The sequence below is a fragment of the Diceros bicornis genome, chromosome 23 (genome assembly GCF_020826845.1).
Source record: "Diceros bicornis minor isolate mBicDic1 chromosome 23, mDicBic1.mat.cur, whole genome shotgun sequence".
NCBI lineage: Eukaryota > Metazoa > Chordata > Mammalia > Perissodactyla > Rhinocerotidae > Diceros > Diceros bicornis.
Window position 1 is genome coordinate 8150879 of NC_080762.1, and position 18203 is coordinate 8169081.

Sequence of the window (18203 nt, forward strand, 5' to 3'; positions counted from 1 at the left end):
CTGATTTTTTCTGCTTTGGCCTACTTAGGGATCCAATAATTGTTAAAAAAAATTTCTTTTTCTCCTGTATTTATTTATAACTCTTGCTGTTACAAAATAACATTCCTTGGCCTTAAACATTTTTTCATCAATTTTTAAGTATCTTTAAAAACAAAATTTAATAAAAGGAAATTGTAAATAGTGTTTATATTTTTTGAGAAAGGGCTTGATATTATCATAGGTTAGAAGGGGTTTTTGAGATATCATTTTTGTTTAAAGTAGAATGTTCTATTTCTTTTAAAACCATTATAAATATGTGACTATCTTCTTGTTTCGTAGCCCTGCTTATTCGTATTAACTTAGGTGACTTTATAGACTTTTTTGTAAGGCGTTATAACGTGATACTCACAGTATGTATCTAAGGAAACAAAATTTGTGCTGTACCTTTTAAATAATAAATCCTTAGACAGAAATTTAAAAGTTACTTTTTTTGGAGATGGAACATTTAAATAATTTTGTCGTCAACAGAAGAACAGCATTAACTTGGATTTCTTTAGTTTGTCTTTTGGGTTAATTAGATGAGAGCTGGTCCGAGATGATCTCTGTACTAATTAGAAGCCGTATTGTCATTTTAAGGCTTGAGGTTTAAACCTAGATTTCAATCTCAGTTTTATGATGTATCAGCAGTCACTTCATCTCTCTGAGTTTTGATTTTCTCTTCTGAGAAATTCAGTGATTCTTTTGACAAAATGCTGCTAAGTGCCTGCTTGGTGCCAAGCCCCACTCCGTGTGAGGTATGCAAAGGGAGGTGGGGCCTGGTGTTGCCCCTCAGGGAGCTAAGAGAGGGCTGGGGAAGGGTTGAGCTCAGAGGAGCTAGAGGTGTGTTTTAGAGTCCTGACCAAGGTGCCCTGCACTACAAAACAGGAAGTAGGCATCAAGGAGGCTTCACTGGGGAGGAGACTGAGATGTGAAAAACACGTAGGTGTCACTCAGGCAGCAATTTGGAGAAAGAGGTCTCACCAGCAGAGGAAGCTTCCCAGCAGAGTGGTTGCCCGTTGATGACAATGGCCCACAGTGGAGGTTCATTTGGCCTGTCACTTTGGTTGAAAAATTTTAGTCAATTGCCAGAATTTTTTTCCAGTTGCTATCATTTTATTAGAGAGAGTAAATATACACAGAAAACAATTAGAGAACAGCAAATAAATTACAAGATAATGTCAAATACCATGGACATGTCGTGAGTCACTAACTTCTGCATAGGCTTCCATTGATTCCAGAATTTTAAAACTAAAAGATTGAACATGAAAGTCTGGACTTCCATTTTGACTTGACAAATTGAATGTAGGGGCATCCCATGTCTCCACGCGGTAGGGGACCTGCTTTCCTTCGGTAACAATTGCCTGGATCTGAGTAGCAGCTGTTCCCTTTGGATGAAACAAAGGCCGTCTACTTGGTGATAAGCCACCCCCCGATTCTGTCTTGTTGGTCCGTGTTTCTTGACTCTCCCCCCATGTCATTTGAAGGTGTAGCATGAAACTATGGAGTATGAAAGTGCCTGGGATGTTTGATTCATTTGTTAAACAACAATTTGATGAGTGCCTGTTATGTCCAGGCACTGCTCTAAGCATTTGAAACACATTATTGAACAGAAGAGATAAAGATCGCTGCTCTTGTGCAGCTTAAATTCTATGAGTAAAAATCTAATAAGTAAATTACATAGCGTGTTAGTATGTGGTAAGTGCTCTAAAAATAATAAAAATGGTAGAGCAGAAAAAGGGGAATTGGGGGGGGAGCCGATATTGGGTTGGGTGGTCTGAGTATTATTCATTTGAGTGAGGACGTGAAGGAGGGCAGTTAGATGAGTTGGGTGTGTATCTCAGGAAGCACATTCTAAGCAGAGAGAATAGTGTGTGCAAAAGCCTTAAGACGGGAACCTGCTTGGGGTATTTGAGGACTAGCAAGGAGTGATTGTGGCTGGAATGGAGCCATCAAGGGGGACGGTAGTATCAAATGAGGGCAGAGGGACATTGGGACCAGATTACATAGGACCTTGTGGGCCATCGTTAGGAATTTGGATTCATGCTGGGGGAAATGGGGTTATTGCAGAGTTTTGAGCAAAGGCTTGAAAAGCTATACTAGGTTTTAAAATGATCCCTTGGGCTGTTGTGTTGAGAATAGACTAAGAGACCATTTAGGAGTTTCATGTAGAGATCCATGTGAGAGACCAGGGTATTAGCACTGCAGGTGGAATAGCGGTCGGATTCCGAATATTTTTTGAAGTTAGAGCCGTTGGGATTTCTTTTTTTTTTTTTTTTCCTTTTTTTCTCCCCAAAGCCCCAGTAGATAGTTGTATGTCATAGCTGCACATCCTTCTAGTTGCTGTATATGGGACGCCGCCCCAGCATGGCCAGACAAGCAGTGCGTTGGTGCGCGCCCGGGATCTGAACCCAGGCCACCAGTAGCGGAGTGCGCGCACTTAACCGCTAAGCCACGGGGCCAGCCCTTGTTGGGATTTCTTGATGTCAAAATGATGATATGCGTTGTAAGAGAAAGAAAGAAGTCAAGAATGACTTGAAATTTTTTGACCTGAGAAGTTGGGAGGATGGAATTGACACTTAGATAGAGAAGTTCACAATTTTCATCTGGGGTCTATTGAGTGTATTTGATATCTAAGTGGGGATGTTTGAGGGTATTTGGAAGGAAAATTAGGTCATACTGGCCAGTGAGGTGTGTGGAGGGGCAGGGGCAGAGGAAGGCTGGAATGGGGCTCAAGGGGGAGCCAGGCTTCTATTCAATATATGACAAGAAGCACTGAATGTTGTGACCCCAGGAGTTACATGCTAGTATTTGCATTTTAGAATAGTTGCCATGATGACAGGTGAAGGAAAGATCGCGGGAGTGAAAGATAGGAGGCTAGGTGGGCGATGGCAGCTAATTTCAGTGTTGATGGGAGTATATAAATTGGTAGAATCCTTCTGGAGAGCAGCATGTGGCAAAGGCCTGAAAACCATGCTCCCCACTGGACTCAGAAATTCTTTCAAAGGGAAAAATAAGATAAGCATGCAAATGGTATGCTTAAGTTCATCGCCATTCTCTTTATACTGGCCTAAATTAGAAATAATCCAAAATGATAGAGATGATTAAATATATTATAGCATTATCTGTGTAATGAAATACCAAGAAAATGTACAAGTGTATGTATTGACATCAGAAAACATTCATAATATGTTGAAGAAAGAAGTTACAAACCAGTGAATAGTATATTGCTATATTTATAAGGGGTAATAATTATCATTATTTTGAATGCTTACCAGAGGTGAGACATGATGCTAAACATTTTGCAAACATCATCTCGTTTGATATTCATGGTAGTTTAGTTGGAGTATATTATTGTCTCATTTTTTACAGATCAGGAAAGTGAGGATCAGCAGCCTTAAATAACTTATTTAAGGTTATCTTGATTAGAAATGGTGGAGCTAGAATTTCAAACAAAATCCGTATAACTTTAAATCTGGGCCTATTTACCATTATCCTCTATTTCCCCATAGATTGCAGAAAAACTCGGAGAAAGATGTATACCCAAATTCTGGGCTCATGTATTAATAGAGTGAACATGTGTTACTGCCATTATAACATATGTTAAATATATAGCTTTTAACACAGTCCTGGGCCGGGCCAAGGCCCAGCAAGACGAATGAAAAGAAGTGTCAAATGTGAGCCAGTAGGACCCACAAGATGTGGAAACCGATTGGATGTGAGGAGTGTGGAAGAAGGAGGAATCTAGAATGACTTGCTGATTTTACCTTGGGTGACTTTATCATCAAGATAGAGGATCAAGCAAAAGGAGCAGACTTTTGATGAGGTAGTGAGTTTTTGACATTTGGGGTCGACATGCCTGTGTGAACATTGGCTACATGGGCCTGAAGCTCGGGGAGTGGCCAGACTGGAGGTGGGAATTTGGGATCAACATAGAGATTGTAGTTGAAGCCACAGAGTGGTTCCTATTACACAAAGTGGATATATGGGGAAAGACAATTAAAAGGCAAAGAGATCTCTGGGGGAACCAATATTTAAGTAGTGGGCCTTGGAAGAGGAGCAGGTAAAAGAGGCCAAGAAATAATAGGAAGTGAGAGAAAGTTGAAGATTGTAGCATCTTGGAAGCCTGGGGAGGAAGAGTCAAGTCAGTAAAAGAGCTTGGTTAGTAGTACCAAATGCTACAGAGGGATTGAGTGAGGTTAACATTGGATAGAGGTCCACCGGATTTTGCATTTGGAAGGTCAGTCGTGACTTTCTCCAAAAACATTGTCAAGTGACTGTTGATGGAAGAAACCAGATTGCCAGAGATTAAAAAGTGAAAGACAAGAGATTGTAGATCATGAAAATTCTTCAAGGTAATATTTTTTAAAGTACTCTGTATGCTATTAATACTAACTATATATAATCAAACATTGATGTTATTAAGACAAGCTTGACTAGGTAAATTAATAGTATGAACCAGGTTGTAAGGGACATACTCAATCTACTTAATAAGACAAATGTTTTTAATGACTACAGCATATGAATTGTTTGGTACAAATGTGAATTTCTCCAATACTGAAGAGACTTATCTGGTAATTACAGCAGGAGGAAACACTTGGTGAAAAATAACAAAATTGTAGACTATTAAAAATAACCATTTTTCTGATAGCCTTCAATTTATACTTGTGATTGATAGCGTACACACTCGCATGTATACACACAAGCACATCACACACCAGATGTCATGTGGCTTGAGGATATAGTCCTAGTTCCGCCATTAATGAGGCATGAATGACAAGTCATTTTTATCTCTCTGGACCTCAGTTTCTTCTATAAAATGAGAGGGTAAGACCAGATTAATGGTGTTTAACCAGAAGTATGCAATAGGGACATCTTAAAAAAAAAAAGAACAAAAAACAAGCAAAAACATAACTGAGACACTCCCTGGACCCACAGAGTCAGAATGTCCTTGGGCAGGACTTTGACGTGTGTATTGTATAAAAACGGTAAGGGTGATTTTCCCCCGTTTGGTATATATGCGTGTGTGTGTACATATATTTAATTTTACTATGGGATTTTCTAACATACACAAAAGTAGAATAGTATATGAACCCCTATAAACTCATCACCAACAATCAAACACATTTTTCTGATCTTATTCCATCTTGTCTCCCACACCTTTTTTCCTTTTAGTATTTTTAAGGAAATGAGACATCCCATCATTTCACCCATAATACCTCAGATTGCATCTCTGACTAATAAGGATCTAGGGCAGCTTTGAAGAGCATTGGTTGTGAATTGCTGAATCACGCAGGTTTCAAGTTCCATGGTGGACTTAGATATGTGTATGGTTTTTCTTCTCTCATTCAAGCTCACCTCTCAAAGTAAACGGAAGCTGTACATTTATGAGAGAGTGTGGGCACAGAGCGGGGCTCTGAGATTCTGAGAAATAAGCCAGGCTGCTCACCACCTCTGCCCTCATTAGTGGAGGGAACAGAAGCTCTCTCCCATGTAGTTAACTTCACTGTTAACTCAGGATGATCCATCTTCGCACCCTGAATTTACAGTCAAGGAACTCAAGTTTTAGAGAGCTTATGTGACTTGCTAAAATCTCCAGAATCATCTTGTAACATTTTAAGGGTTGGGTCTTTGGACATGGAAAAGAAATCTGTTGCTGCCACCTTCTGTCATCTTCTCCAGAAGAATCCTGGAGTTGGCAGCAGTGCAGTGTGGACTCTGAGTCATTCATGGCTGAGGTTGTATGTCTTTAGTCACCACTCTGTTTAGAATTCCATCTCTGGTTTCATTTAAGAGCTCTGACCTGGAGCATCTTTGCAGGTATTGTTTTAAGCATCTGCTTTAGGTCTGGAAACAGTGTCTGGATCTACTTGGGGACCCATGTGGAAAATCAAATTATAATATCAAGCACAAAATCTTGTTTCTTTTTAAGGCATTCTCTGATTTCTCTTTATAGTGCATAAAAAATCCTTATTGAAAGAGAAAAGTATCAGAACTTATTTCATTGTAAATTAAATGCTTATTAACTATGGAAGTTATTTCAGGCCTTTCTTTAAAATTCGCTGAATCTGTGAGTTGGATGAAAGTTTAAGCCTTTGGATGACAAAGGCCCAATTATAATCAGAACATGGACAGCTCAAGATGGTAGAGAATGCCTTCTACATGTCCACCTCGAATCAGACTAAGACGATGGATATGCCATTTTAGTTTAAGATACCCTGCTAAAATGTCCTTGTTTAATTTTCTAAAATGTGAGTAATATCTGGCCTTTTTTTGAGAAAGCTGTATTTCTGATTTGCCCTTTTGAAGATAAAAGGTTTTCTTGTAGCATTAAAAATGTCAGCTTTACATTTAAATTAGCTTTTAGTGAAAAGAAGAGGAGTTTATGTCTCCTCTAAAGGTCTGACATTAAATTTCTAATCTCTGGAGTGCAAAATATGAACAATACAATGTAGTGTTTACACCTGATGAAAAAATCATTGTTTACTTAACGAAATAATAAGCAAGAAAATCATATTTTTAAAAATATATGTTAGGTCACTAAGTAAAACTATGTATGAGGACCATATGAGATCATTTTCTCTATTATAACAGTCTTTGCATGCGTAAGAAAGTAACTAACATTTTGTAAGTTGTAAAATCCTTTGTGACTAAATTTTAATTGTGTTAGTCAAATACTGCTCTTCTCTAGTCTTGCTGCACATCACATAACTTCAGCTCACAAGCACACCAAAAAAAGCAGAGAGAGAGAGACAGAGTCACGGCTGTTAAGACAAAAAAACGTGAAATAGGAAGGTTACAAAGATTATACTATCCAGAAATTCAGTTATTATTATGGCTCAAGTTAAGAACAGACTGTTTGCCTTAATGATCAGGCATGTTGTGTCTACTCAAAGCTTGGCAGCTCAATGTAATTAGTATACTAATAGCTTCAGTATTTGATACCACATGATTCTGGAACTTAATAGTAATTGTCATACACCATTTAAACAAGAGCTTTGGCATCATTTATTGTCTATTGTCTTTAGTAAATATCATCTGTCCACCCTTGTCAAGATATCCAGGAAAAACTTTCCAGAAGCAACTTTTAAAAAAAATTTTTTTATTGATGTCATAATAGTTTATAACATTGTGAGATTCCAGTTGTACATTATTATTTGTCAGTCACCATATAAATGTGCCCCTTCACCCCTTGTGCCCACCTCCCATCTCTCTTCCTCCTAGTAACCACCAAACTGTTCTCCCTGTCCGTGTGTTAGTTTATCTTCCACGTATGAGTGAAGTCATACAGTGTTTGTCTTTCTCTGTCTGGCTTATTTCACTTAACATAATACCCTCCAGGTCCATCCATGTTGTTGCAAATGGGACGTTGTCTTTTTTATGGCTGAGTAGTATTCCATTCTATATATACACCACATCAGAAGCAACTTTTAAACTCTTCATCTTTGACTGTTACATCTTCGGTTAGACTCATTTCTTCTCCAACAGTAAAGGGCATGGTAGATCCAGACTGAGTCAGACTTTCAGTCTTTATATTGTTGTGAGAATTTTGTATGGGATGTATTACCACAGAAATAAACACTCTGAGAATTATTCCTATGACACACATGTGCACACACACCCTCCCCTGCTAGAACACAGGTTTCTTGGTTGTCAGAGAATATGTCCAGTTCACCTAGGAAGGTGCTATGTGCCATTGTTGGCCTGATTAAAAGCTTTCTAAGGGCATTGATACTGCAGTTCTCTATGAAATGAGTCAAAATGGTTCAGTGAGTAGTTTGGGAAGGGTTAACGCTGAACCAGAGCTGGGCTCGCTTCACTCCTGCTCGCTGAGGGGAAGGGTGTGGGAAATCTTTTCTTTCACAGCCATAAGGAACCTGTATCCATGCCACTCCCCATCTGCCCGCAAAAGCCATGGTAGGGCAATCACCTGACTCTTCGAATATACATGGGAACTCGCAAGTGCCCACAGAAGCAGGTACTTGGGCCTCTTCCTCCCCAACTCGAATGATCAGAGAGACTCTGGATTCCTCTGTCAGATGGGGTGCTCTCGGGTGCGACCCTGACACCACACTGACCTCAGTGCTGCGTTTATATGGAAGCATGTCCATACTATTAAAGAATTATCCCTGAACTCAGTTAGAGAGTGTAGACCATGGTTGTATGATTAGAGGCCTTCAAGCTGTTCATAAGACGTCTTGGGGAAAAGTAGCTGCATCCTCATGCAGGTGCGCGCGGATGTTGGTAGCTCCCTGTGGGAGTAAAGGACTGAATTATCCCTTGTAGCATCTTCAATTCCTTTCTTGTACTCTCCTTCCCCTCCTGTGTTTTCTCTGTAGTAGAAAGAATACCATGTGGTAGATAGAGGCAACTTAACTGGTTTCTTTTATACAGTGTACCTAAGACTGTTTTTTGCTATTAAGGAAATACACATTGGTATACTTCATTTTATTCTAGAGAAATTTTACTGTTATTAGCATACCATTTTTAGTGAGAAATACTTTTGAGTGATTTATTTCATCAGTAAACATTGATAGATGGCTACAGATGTGACTCAGACATGTGGCATATAACTAGAATACAAGTGGCTTATATTAGGATCCCCATCGTAAAAGGGATTGAGTGGAAATTTCTGTGGAAGGAGGAAATTCTTTTTGACCCTGTGGATCATGGAAGGTTCCGTGGAGTTTGAAGTATTTGAGCTTGGCCTTGAAATGGATAACAGGAGACTTTAGACGGGGAGTAGAACGTACATAAAGGTGGGAAAGCTTGGGTGTTTGTAGTGAATTTTGTCTGGCCTTCTTTATCCAAACTATAGAATGTGTCACAATGAATAGTGGGGGAAAAGGCAGGGGGCAGAGTAAGGTTGCCACATCCCTGGATTATCTATGGCAATATATCACTTTTCTGGATCATTTTGCTTTTGTAAATCATTTGTTATGGACCATTTATATATAAAAACTTAATCATATCATCTTACGTCACTTCAAATGTTGGCATAGATTTGCCTGCCTTTTTGATATTCTAGGGTTGAATGAGATGTAATTATGAACACTTTTTGTCACTGTTACTTTCACCAAAGAAAACCTGCATGAGAGGATATTTGGCCCTAGGACTTGAGCATAATTTCCCAACTTTTAAATCAGCTTAATGTAGGTGGCTGTCTGCAAACCCTGATTTACCATTCAGGGCATCCCTAATATAATAATAATTATTATTATAATATAGCATATAACATATAATTATATAATAATAATAATAATAATAATAATAGACCAATAGAATCCAAAATATCAACATTGTTTTCCCTAACTGAGTGGACAAGGTGGATTGGGGTTTTATGAACGCAGACTTGGTGCTTCGACTGTTGCTATTACAATTTTCACTCCAACGTTTGAGTTGTCAGGGCCATCTTATTATTTTCTACCTCCTATGAGGAAACAGATAGTTGAGGCCAGGTCAGCAGGCAGAATGCCCACAGGAGGATGACTATAAACTAGAGATGGTAGATGTGTATGTGGCATAATCCCTGGGTTATGAGATACACCATTGGTTTAATAACTGCTTTGAAAGGAAAAAGGTAACAACCCTACCACATAAAATGCCCCATCCATTGTAAGAAGCAGCTCATTTTCCAAAATGTTACAAATGACAGTAAAATCTGTCACAGAGTCAAGGAAAAAGGTAAATTAGACTTGCCTCCCAGAGGCAAAGTGGAATTCAGAGACTGGACTAAGGAATCAGGCCAAACTGCATGCCCCAGAAATTGGAAGTCCACGAAGGCAGCCAAGGGTCCAGTGTGGATAGGAGAGACGGAGCAAGAGTTGAGGGGTCTGAGCACAGGCTGAGACTGGGACCTCCTTTAGGGGTCAGGTTGAGCACAGTCTACCCAGGAAGAGAAGGTAGAGAAGGGTGAGAGTATGCAGTCCTTCGCCCAGCAGGATGGCGAATGGACTGCCAGAACGCTTTGCCTGGATTGGAAGGAGTGTGCCCCGTGGCCCTTCCCTGCGTGGTCAAGTGGGGGCGGCAGGGTTTCTGAGGTTGGTGTCAGGCCCTCTGCAGTGTCTGCACCGGTGTCACAGGTGTGCAGCCCTTTGAAGGTGGTCTTACCCAACGCCGTGCTCCCTTGTACAGTCTTAGGCGGTATCATTTCTTTTCTTTATTAATCCCACACTACATCTCAGATGTTACTGAGAAGCGATTTTAAATCTTTTGGGGGCACCTACATTTTTATGCAGCTATATTTTTTTTTAAAGCTATATTATTTTTGTTGAACTTTGAAAGAAATCACATTAATTCCACCTATGGTATATCTGTGCTTTATGTTTTAAAAAAAAAGCAATTTAAGATCACGTACTTAAAAATGATATTGTGAGCACAAAAATAACATTGTGCAGTAAAGGACTTGTGTCTTATTTATCTACGAGGTAAGTAGGCCTTGCACAATGCCTGGTACTCAGTAGATGCTTAGTAAATTTTGGTTGAATTAAACAGGGTATTTGGGATGTTTAAAACATTGTCTTTAAACAGAATTTTTTCATGCTGCTTGTTCTAAGTCTGTTTATATGGTTATAAATAATAAATTAGTATTTATTTTAGCAGAACCATTAGGAATTAATTAAGTCTAATATTTCAAATGCCATAGCTGATATTTTGATATTACAATTCTCAAAATCTTTCATTGCTACAAATACATAAAATGTTCTCAACATCTCTGGGCAGAGGATTTAGAATTGGTCATCTTAAGTTCAAAGAGTGTGGTCACGGTGTAAGCCCATTAGCCAAGTGAGGAGCAGACACAATACAAATGTATTAGAAAAGTGTATCTCATTGTTTTTTAATACTCTCAGGGAAAAAATTTTTTGTGAAATTTTGTGAATGTGCCAGAAGATTTTTCAAATGCATACATTGCGATAGCACACCAACTAACTTCTTTCTGATTCAATTTCATAAATCGCTACATGAAGAAGCATCTTCTAGTAGATAATACTCAGAAATCAGCACTTAATATGGCAGTAATGGTTATTGCTGTCATTCTTTACATCTTTAAAAATAATTAAGCATTACTGCACAGGCATTATAAAGTTCCCCTATCACCATTAAGAGGATATTTGAGGTTTGATGTAATTTAGCAAATTACATTATACAGTAGTTAAGGTTTTTATGTGGTGGAGTAAAATGCGTAGTAGTTAAACACACTTACCATACAATGCATTGTACAGAGTTACATGTTCCAGCTGCTGCCAGCTTTGTTCCAGTGTCATTATTGCTTTGCAGGCTGACGTTCCTCAGGGAGTGATTCGAGTGCAGGCTCCCCATCTTTCGAAAGTTTCCATGGCAATACAGCTAACTGAAGAACTAAAAGCCAGTGATGTACTTGCCAGGTTTCTCAGCCAAGAAAGGTAGAGGCCTGTTTTGTTTTAATTATTCCGTGGCATAACTCACTTGCACGCTCTGTCTCTTTCTCTCTCCCTCCCCTCTTTATTTTTTTTTTTTTAGCTATGGGTGGTATGAAGTGCTTAAAAATTTTGTCTTTCCAGCGCAAAAGAAGAGCAGACTTAACAATGAGACTGTTGGAATGAGTTGAGTCCATTTGATGTAGTTTGTGTTCAAGTGGAGCCTGTTTCAAGCAGGATGTCTGAGCATTCCTCCACTGTGCCTACAATGGGCTTGGCACCGGAGACCACTCGATATTCTTTCCAGAATATGCTAATTGGAGGTTAATTACTGTGTGTAGGCTGTTAGGAAAATCACTAATTAGGATACAGTGGGATTAAAACAAACAAATAAAAGATACAACTTTTTCTATGAAATATAATGAATGAAAAGGAATGCTTGAATTTAAAAACAGAAGGTATAAAGAATGGAGAGGGGGACATCCAGTCTCTTGAGCTCTGAAGTCTCCAGGTACAAAGCACACCGTCCTCATTAGCGACGACCAAACCTTTTCCTCTGGACTGGAGCTGATGGGGCAGGAGGACTTCTTTGAAAGCCATTGGCATCTCACTGATAATATTAGAACATATACTTTCCAAGACATTTTGTAATATCCTTTCTTGAATTTTAAAGGTTCAAACAAGTGTATTGGGTTTTCAGTTTTTATCCTTTGAATTCTTATTTTTAGCTAAAATTATGTTTTTAGTGCTTTCCTCCCTCATTTCCACTCATTGAAATAAACTAATCTAAATTTTATTCTTAAAAAGACAGAAAAATCAACGGCATTGGCATCTTAGCATATGAATACTCTGTTTCAGTCTCGCATAGAATTTAATCTCCTCATTCTAACATTCAAGGGCTTCAGTCAAGTTTTCTGTCAGAAACTCTCCAATTTTAATACTATACCACAAATGTTTAATATGTCTCTGTTCTGTTGAAGGCCCTCTGCTAGATGTTGGAAGGGGTATAAAATATATTTTAAAGTATCTTCCCTCAGGGTTTATAAATTGGGAGAAGAGATGAGCCTGGGCAGTTAACAGATGGTGATGAAATAAAACAGGGGCTTATTGGTAATATCTGGGCTTTCAGTAAGCCAGCATAAACTTCTCTCTCAGCAACACTCTGGAGTAAGTACTAATATTAATTACTTCTGTTTTACTGATAAGAAAACAGAGACTTTGTATGGTCACACATTTCATAGACGGTGGAGCTGAATTCTAAATCAGTGGTTTCTGTCTTGAAAGGCAGGCCTGTACCACTCTCCATATTGGCCAGAGGGTCTAGAGACTGCAGGGATCTGGGGGTGATTGGTATAGAGTCTGGGAGTAGCTGGAATTTTTCGGGATTAAGTCCTGGGAGTAGCTGGAATTTCTCAGGATTAAGGCCTGGGAGTGGCTGGAATTTCTCAGGATTAAATCCTGGGAGCAGTTGGAATTTCTCAAGATTAAGTCCTGGGAGCAGGTGGAATTTCTGGGATGTTTTTGCTGCCTAAAGGATCTCTCCACTTCAATGAAGTTAATCAGCTTTCTCTCTGCTCCTTGACATGACTTAGTAGATAACAACTCTTGCCATTCTTTCCACCGGGGATGACTTCCCATCCTCTCGCAGAGTGTATACCTGAAGAGCTGGCCAGACTTCAGATATAGTCTCTTCTGGGCTAGCCACGGTTAATTTACACGGCATTTAATTTCAGGACCCAAGTGCTAGATTTTGTCTGTACTTTGTTCCTCTACTTACTGATAACACAAGATGCGACGATGAAGTTGTATAGTTTAGTTGTATGTTTAGGGTATCACGTGACAGTAATGGGCATATTCTCATAGACAACACCAGCTTTGTGACAATTGTCCTCAGCATATTTGCATTTTCTGCTTGTGGAGTTTTTATTAAATAAGCATTTGCTGACCCTGGAGCAGGGTCTCTTCTAGCTCCTCCCTTCTCCCCATTCTGCTCCCCGTAGAGGGAAGTCTGGTCAACTTCTCTCTCCATTTGCCTCTTCTGCCCCTCAATCCTCAGCCCCTTTCTTTATGCTTGGAGATGCTGGAGGCAGATGATCCGGATCCAAATGCCAGCTTTTCCTGTTTCATCTTAGGCTAGTTTTTATAATCTCTTTAAGTCTCAAATTCCTCATTTGTAAAAGTGGACCATCATAGGGCCTAGGTTATAGTCTTGTGATAATTAACTGGGAAATTGACCATGAAGCACATAGCACTGTCTGGGCCATCTAATAAGTGAAATCCTCAATAAATGTTTATGTGTATATTTTCTTCCACCACTTCCCCTCCTTCTCCCATTTACATTCCACCTGTGTAGCGCAGTTAGAAACCCTACTCCCCCATCTTTTTCCTCCCCTACTTTCTCTACTGAAGCCAAGAACACGTGAATGACATAAAACGAATGTACAATAAATTGCACATTCATTCATAAGTCTTTGATAAAGGCTGTTGCCTTTTCTTTAATAATGGATTCGTTGATTAGCATTATGCGAAAACTTGTATATACCAGGAAATCCAGTTGAGGTTTCTTTGAAATGAGCAAGAAGAGAGATACTGGAGATGCAATCTGAAAGCAATATCTGACTGGATTTTTTTTTTTCCTATCAGGTCTCCCCAAACATTCAACTTGGTCTTCATAGATAAATGACTCTTTTTATACTCATAGTTTACCAGGTTACATACTATATTCTAAATAAAAACAGTAATGATTAAATTATTTAATTTAAAAACAAGGTGTGTTGTCTCTTGGTTAGGATAGAACTCAGCAGGCGGATCTTAAGCTGAGGACATACGTAGCCCTGGGTGTCCAGTGTGCCACAGGCAGCAGAGTAGACAGAGTTCAATAACCAAAGATGAGTCATTAAATGATTGGTTAAGAAAGCTTCTACTGTACTATATTTTTCATAACAGTTTGAATAAAAGTCAGACCTGGTTTTCTCTTCTCAGTTCCAGGGAGTGTGTCGTCTGGGCCTTGTATTAGTGGTTCACAAACCTTTCCATGCATCAGAATCCACTATAGAGCATTTCAAAAGCAGATTCTTAGGTTTCATCTAGATATATTAAACAGAGTTTCTAGAGCTCTGGATCCGAATTTTTGGCAAATTTCCCAGGTAATTTGTATACAGAGAATTTCGAAAACCATTGAATTTTACCAATCTTTATTGTTTGAACCTAATGTTCTGAAAGAGTTTACTTTTTGAAGAGGATAAACCTGTAAATGCATCCTACTTGTAAAGTCTTCATAATGAATATTTACTTCTCCTTGGAATGTGTATACCTTCCATATTTGGACGGCCAACACAGGAAGGGTTATGAACTGTGTTCTATTGTCAACATTCATCTTGCATACTATTGGAGTTGTCAGCACAGCAAACTCGTGATAAATGTTTATTGAGTAAATGCAATGTGAAAACAAACATAGGAACATTTCTTTTTATTGTATTATGAGGACCTTTTTGGCCCCTATGCAAAGTAGATGATCAAATTAGTAATTTTATTGGCAGCTAAAATGTTGTGTTACTTTCCTTTTTAATTTTACCAGTTTAGATACTGATTTATTATTTTGCCTTCAGATTTATAATTCCATTTGTTTATTTTAATTTACAGGTGTGACATCTTTATTACCTATTCGGCACATTTAACAGATGGAAAAATACAAATGTGTAGATAATTACAGTGTGTCTAAGTTATGAATTTTCCGTACAAGCCAGAATTCCCCAAGCACATTAAAGTGATTTACTTGCAAGCTGTCTGATGATACAACTAATCAGTTTGTTTTGTCTGTAATAGTGGGATAGCCCAGGCTCTCAAGAAAGGGGAAGTTTCTTTGTATGAAGTTGGAGGAAATATTGGTAAGCACATTTTTTTCTCTTTGTATTCCATATGCTGATTTGACATTGCCAATGGTTATTATTTATATCTTTGGAGGAGAAAAGGAAATTAGAAGTAAATACAGCACACTATAGATAGTTGGTCAATATTGTGGATTTGTTTAGTGGTCTGACCTTTCTCTTCAGGCTCTGTTTGAGCTTCATCTTACAAACGCCCATCTGTGCTGAAGCTCAGCAAAGGCAAGTGCCTTGAAATAGGAATTACTTCTAGAATGGCTAATGAAGTTTTTATAAACTTCTTTCTTTTTTGTATGCTTATGTCACATCTTAATAAAGGAAGTGTTTGAGCTTATCTAAGACCAACATAACACTTTTATCATGGTATACTACTAGATATTTTTAGTGAAAGCAGAAGTTATTTTTGCCGTCATTGATTTCCTATTAAATAATACACGGGCACACACACACACAAACACACAAACACATTAGTAACTTAGGAAATAGAAACAGGATATACGGATTAACATTAACCACATCTTATATTTTAATTGCCCATTTGTAATTATCAGTGGATGGTACTCATCTCTTTATTAAAATTTAAAATAAACTTTTTCTCTTTTTTTTGACCCTTGAAAATGATTAAAGGTGAAATTGTTAACAAATGAATGAAATGATATTTAATTCAAAGTAGTGATTGGAAATATTTTAAGATAAGTTTTATAGAATTTTTTCTGGGACTTAAAAAAGTTGGTAAATGTTGAAAGTTGAATACAGGAATGTGAAGTCTCATTCTTAAAATTAAATAAATTACAACTCCATTAAAAACCTAGACTTGTTAACTCTATTAGTAAAGATTATTTAAATATTACTATGTTTGTTTTTTGCATTTTGCTATTAGATATTGGGAATTAAGTGTGGTTTCTTACTGAGATGTATTCAAAACTGTTGCCACATTTGATAAAAGTGAAGAAGCTTTCAAGGAACTATTTAAACGCCCATCACACAAAGTATTTTCAACTTCTTAAATTAATTTGAAACCTGTTCATTTAGAGAAAGACTACTAAATTGACTTTTCCAATATTTTCATCAAGTTTTATAATATTATGGGAGATGGGAAAGGATGAGAAATATTTTGAAATGTAAGACTTCAGAATTAAACCATTAGGCCTAAGTTTAAAATTGCATCCCAGTCTCCTCGCTGGATTAAACTGATGTAACATCTCTTTATAGGAGAACGCTGCCTCGATGACGACACTTACATGAAGGACTTATATCAGCTCAACCCAAATGCTGAGTGGGTTATAAAGTCAAAGGCATCCTAGAAGAGTTAGCTGCACGTAACCACCAGGCCTTCCTTAATAATACTCGCTGAGTCAAGAGTGTTTATAAATAAAAGAAATGACAGGACTCTTATTATTCAAATGTGCCCAGCTATTGAATTTTGAGACTCAAGCCTTAAAATGTTATAGATTTTTGCTGCTGCCAGGATTATGTTAATTATTATTATTAATATTATTATTAGAAAATAAATATCTCTGGAGTGAGAGGGAAGGGGCTTAATTAGCTTCTAGGCTATTTTCATATACTCTGTGAAATGTGTCTCAATGTGACATAGTTTTTTTTGTATGAAAATATACTCTCTTCCCTCTCACTTTTTTCTCCTAAAATCGTATATATAGTAATCCATGCTTTCTCATCTTTCTCTCCTTGTCACATGTGCCTTTTCCCAATTAAGTTTGCTTTTTAGCCAAAAAGATGACAAATACCAGGTGTGGCAAGTTGTGAAGACAGTATGTCTTATCCTGAATTCAACAGTATTCCTGTCACTATTGAATGTTAATATTCATCTCTGTGAATCATTTGTTCAAACAATAACATCCCACTTCTTCCTGCTGTATCACATGAAGTGATTTGCATTTTTTTCAGTTTATCTGATGTAGGTGCACAGAACCCTATCCACTATCAAGAAAATAGAACTGTCAGAAATTGCCAATTATCACTGAACCGTTAAATACTTATATACTAAGAATAAATAAAATATATCCGTGTGGAGTAACTGGATTATAGATAACAAGAAGTGAAAGCCAGATCACGTCATGTACACTGTACTCATCTAAATGAAATTTAGAAGTCATAGCTGGCTTTACCTATTGTCATAGTAGCATTATAAATATGCATGGTAGTGTAATCCAGTAATGAGGGGTAATGTATTCTACCGAAAGAGGGATGTTTTTACACATCAATACGTTTGCAGGAAGAGTTATTCCTCTGGATATGACACAGTCATATGAACAAGCTTTTGTTTGTGTACTTATTTTAAATAATCAGAGTAAATTTATTAAAATGCTGTGGAAAGTACTATTCCCAGGGATTTTAATGCACAAACCTATCGTGACAAGAGATGAGCCTCTGTACTGTAAATAAGAAGCATGAACTGAGAGAGAAATGTTCAATATTTTATGAGCTTACAGGGTAGTAAATAAAAGGTGATGTAAGTGAATGTTGCACAAACTGTGTTTATGAGACTTTTAGCAGTACTTTAGGAAGAATTACACATTCTCGGAAGCTCTTGATGTCACTAATTAGGAGGGAAAATGCTGTTAATGAGAGCAGTTGTAAATTTTTAGCATCTAATTACAAGAGCAGCCTGTGGATATGATCACTAAATAACCCTGTGGTGATTTATGCCATTGCTTTTTTATTTAAAAAATTTTTTTATAATTAAATGCTTTTTTCTCAATTATCTTCTCTTGGAATTATTTTAATCCTATGTGTTCACGAGTGTGTAATGGACTATTTTTGTTTTGTTAAAACTCTTATTGCTGTTCTTGCTCCTGTGTAATTCTTAAAGTGGGAAGACGTGTGGGAGAGAGAAACTTGTTTCCTTCCTTAGTTTTTTCCTTATGTAAATTACTATTCTTTAGGA

The 18203-nt window shown here is 37.7% G+C and overlaps 1 protein-coding gene across 4 annotated transcripts in view; it reads left to right on the plus strand.

Moving 5' to 3' along the window:
- The window catches only part of ARHGAP18 (Rho GTPase activating protein 18), a 171538-nt gene extending 153521 nt beyond the window's left edge, over positions 1-18017 (plus strand). For all 4 annotated transcript variants that reach the window (XM_058566311.1, XM_058566314.1, XM_058566313.1 and 1 more), the window contains 3 exons: positions 11293-11417; positions 15237-15298; positions 16508-18017. In XM_058566311.1, the coding sequence (XP_058422294.1) occupies positions 11293-11417; positions 15237-15298; positions 16508-16599 (279 nt within the window). In that variant the 3' untranslated portion in view covers positions 16600-18017. The remainder of the gene's footprint in view (positions 1-11292; positions 11418-15236; positions 15299-16507) is intronic.
- Positions 18018-18203: the final 186 nt, after the last annotated feature.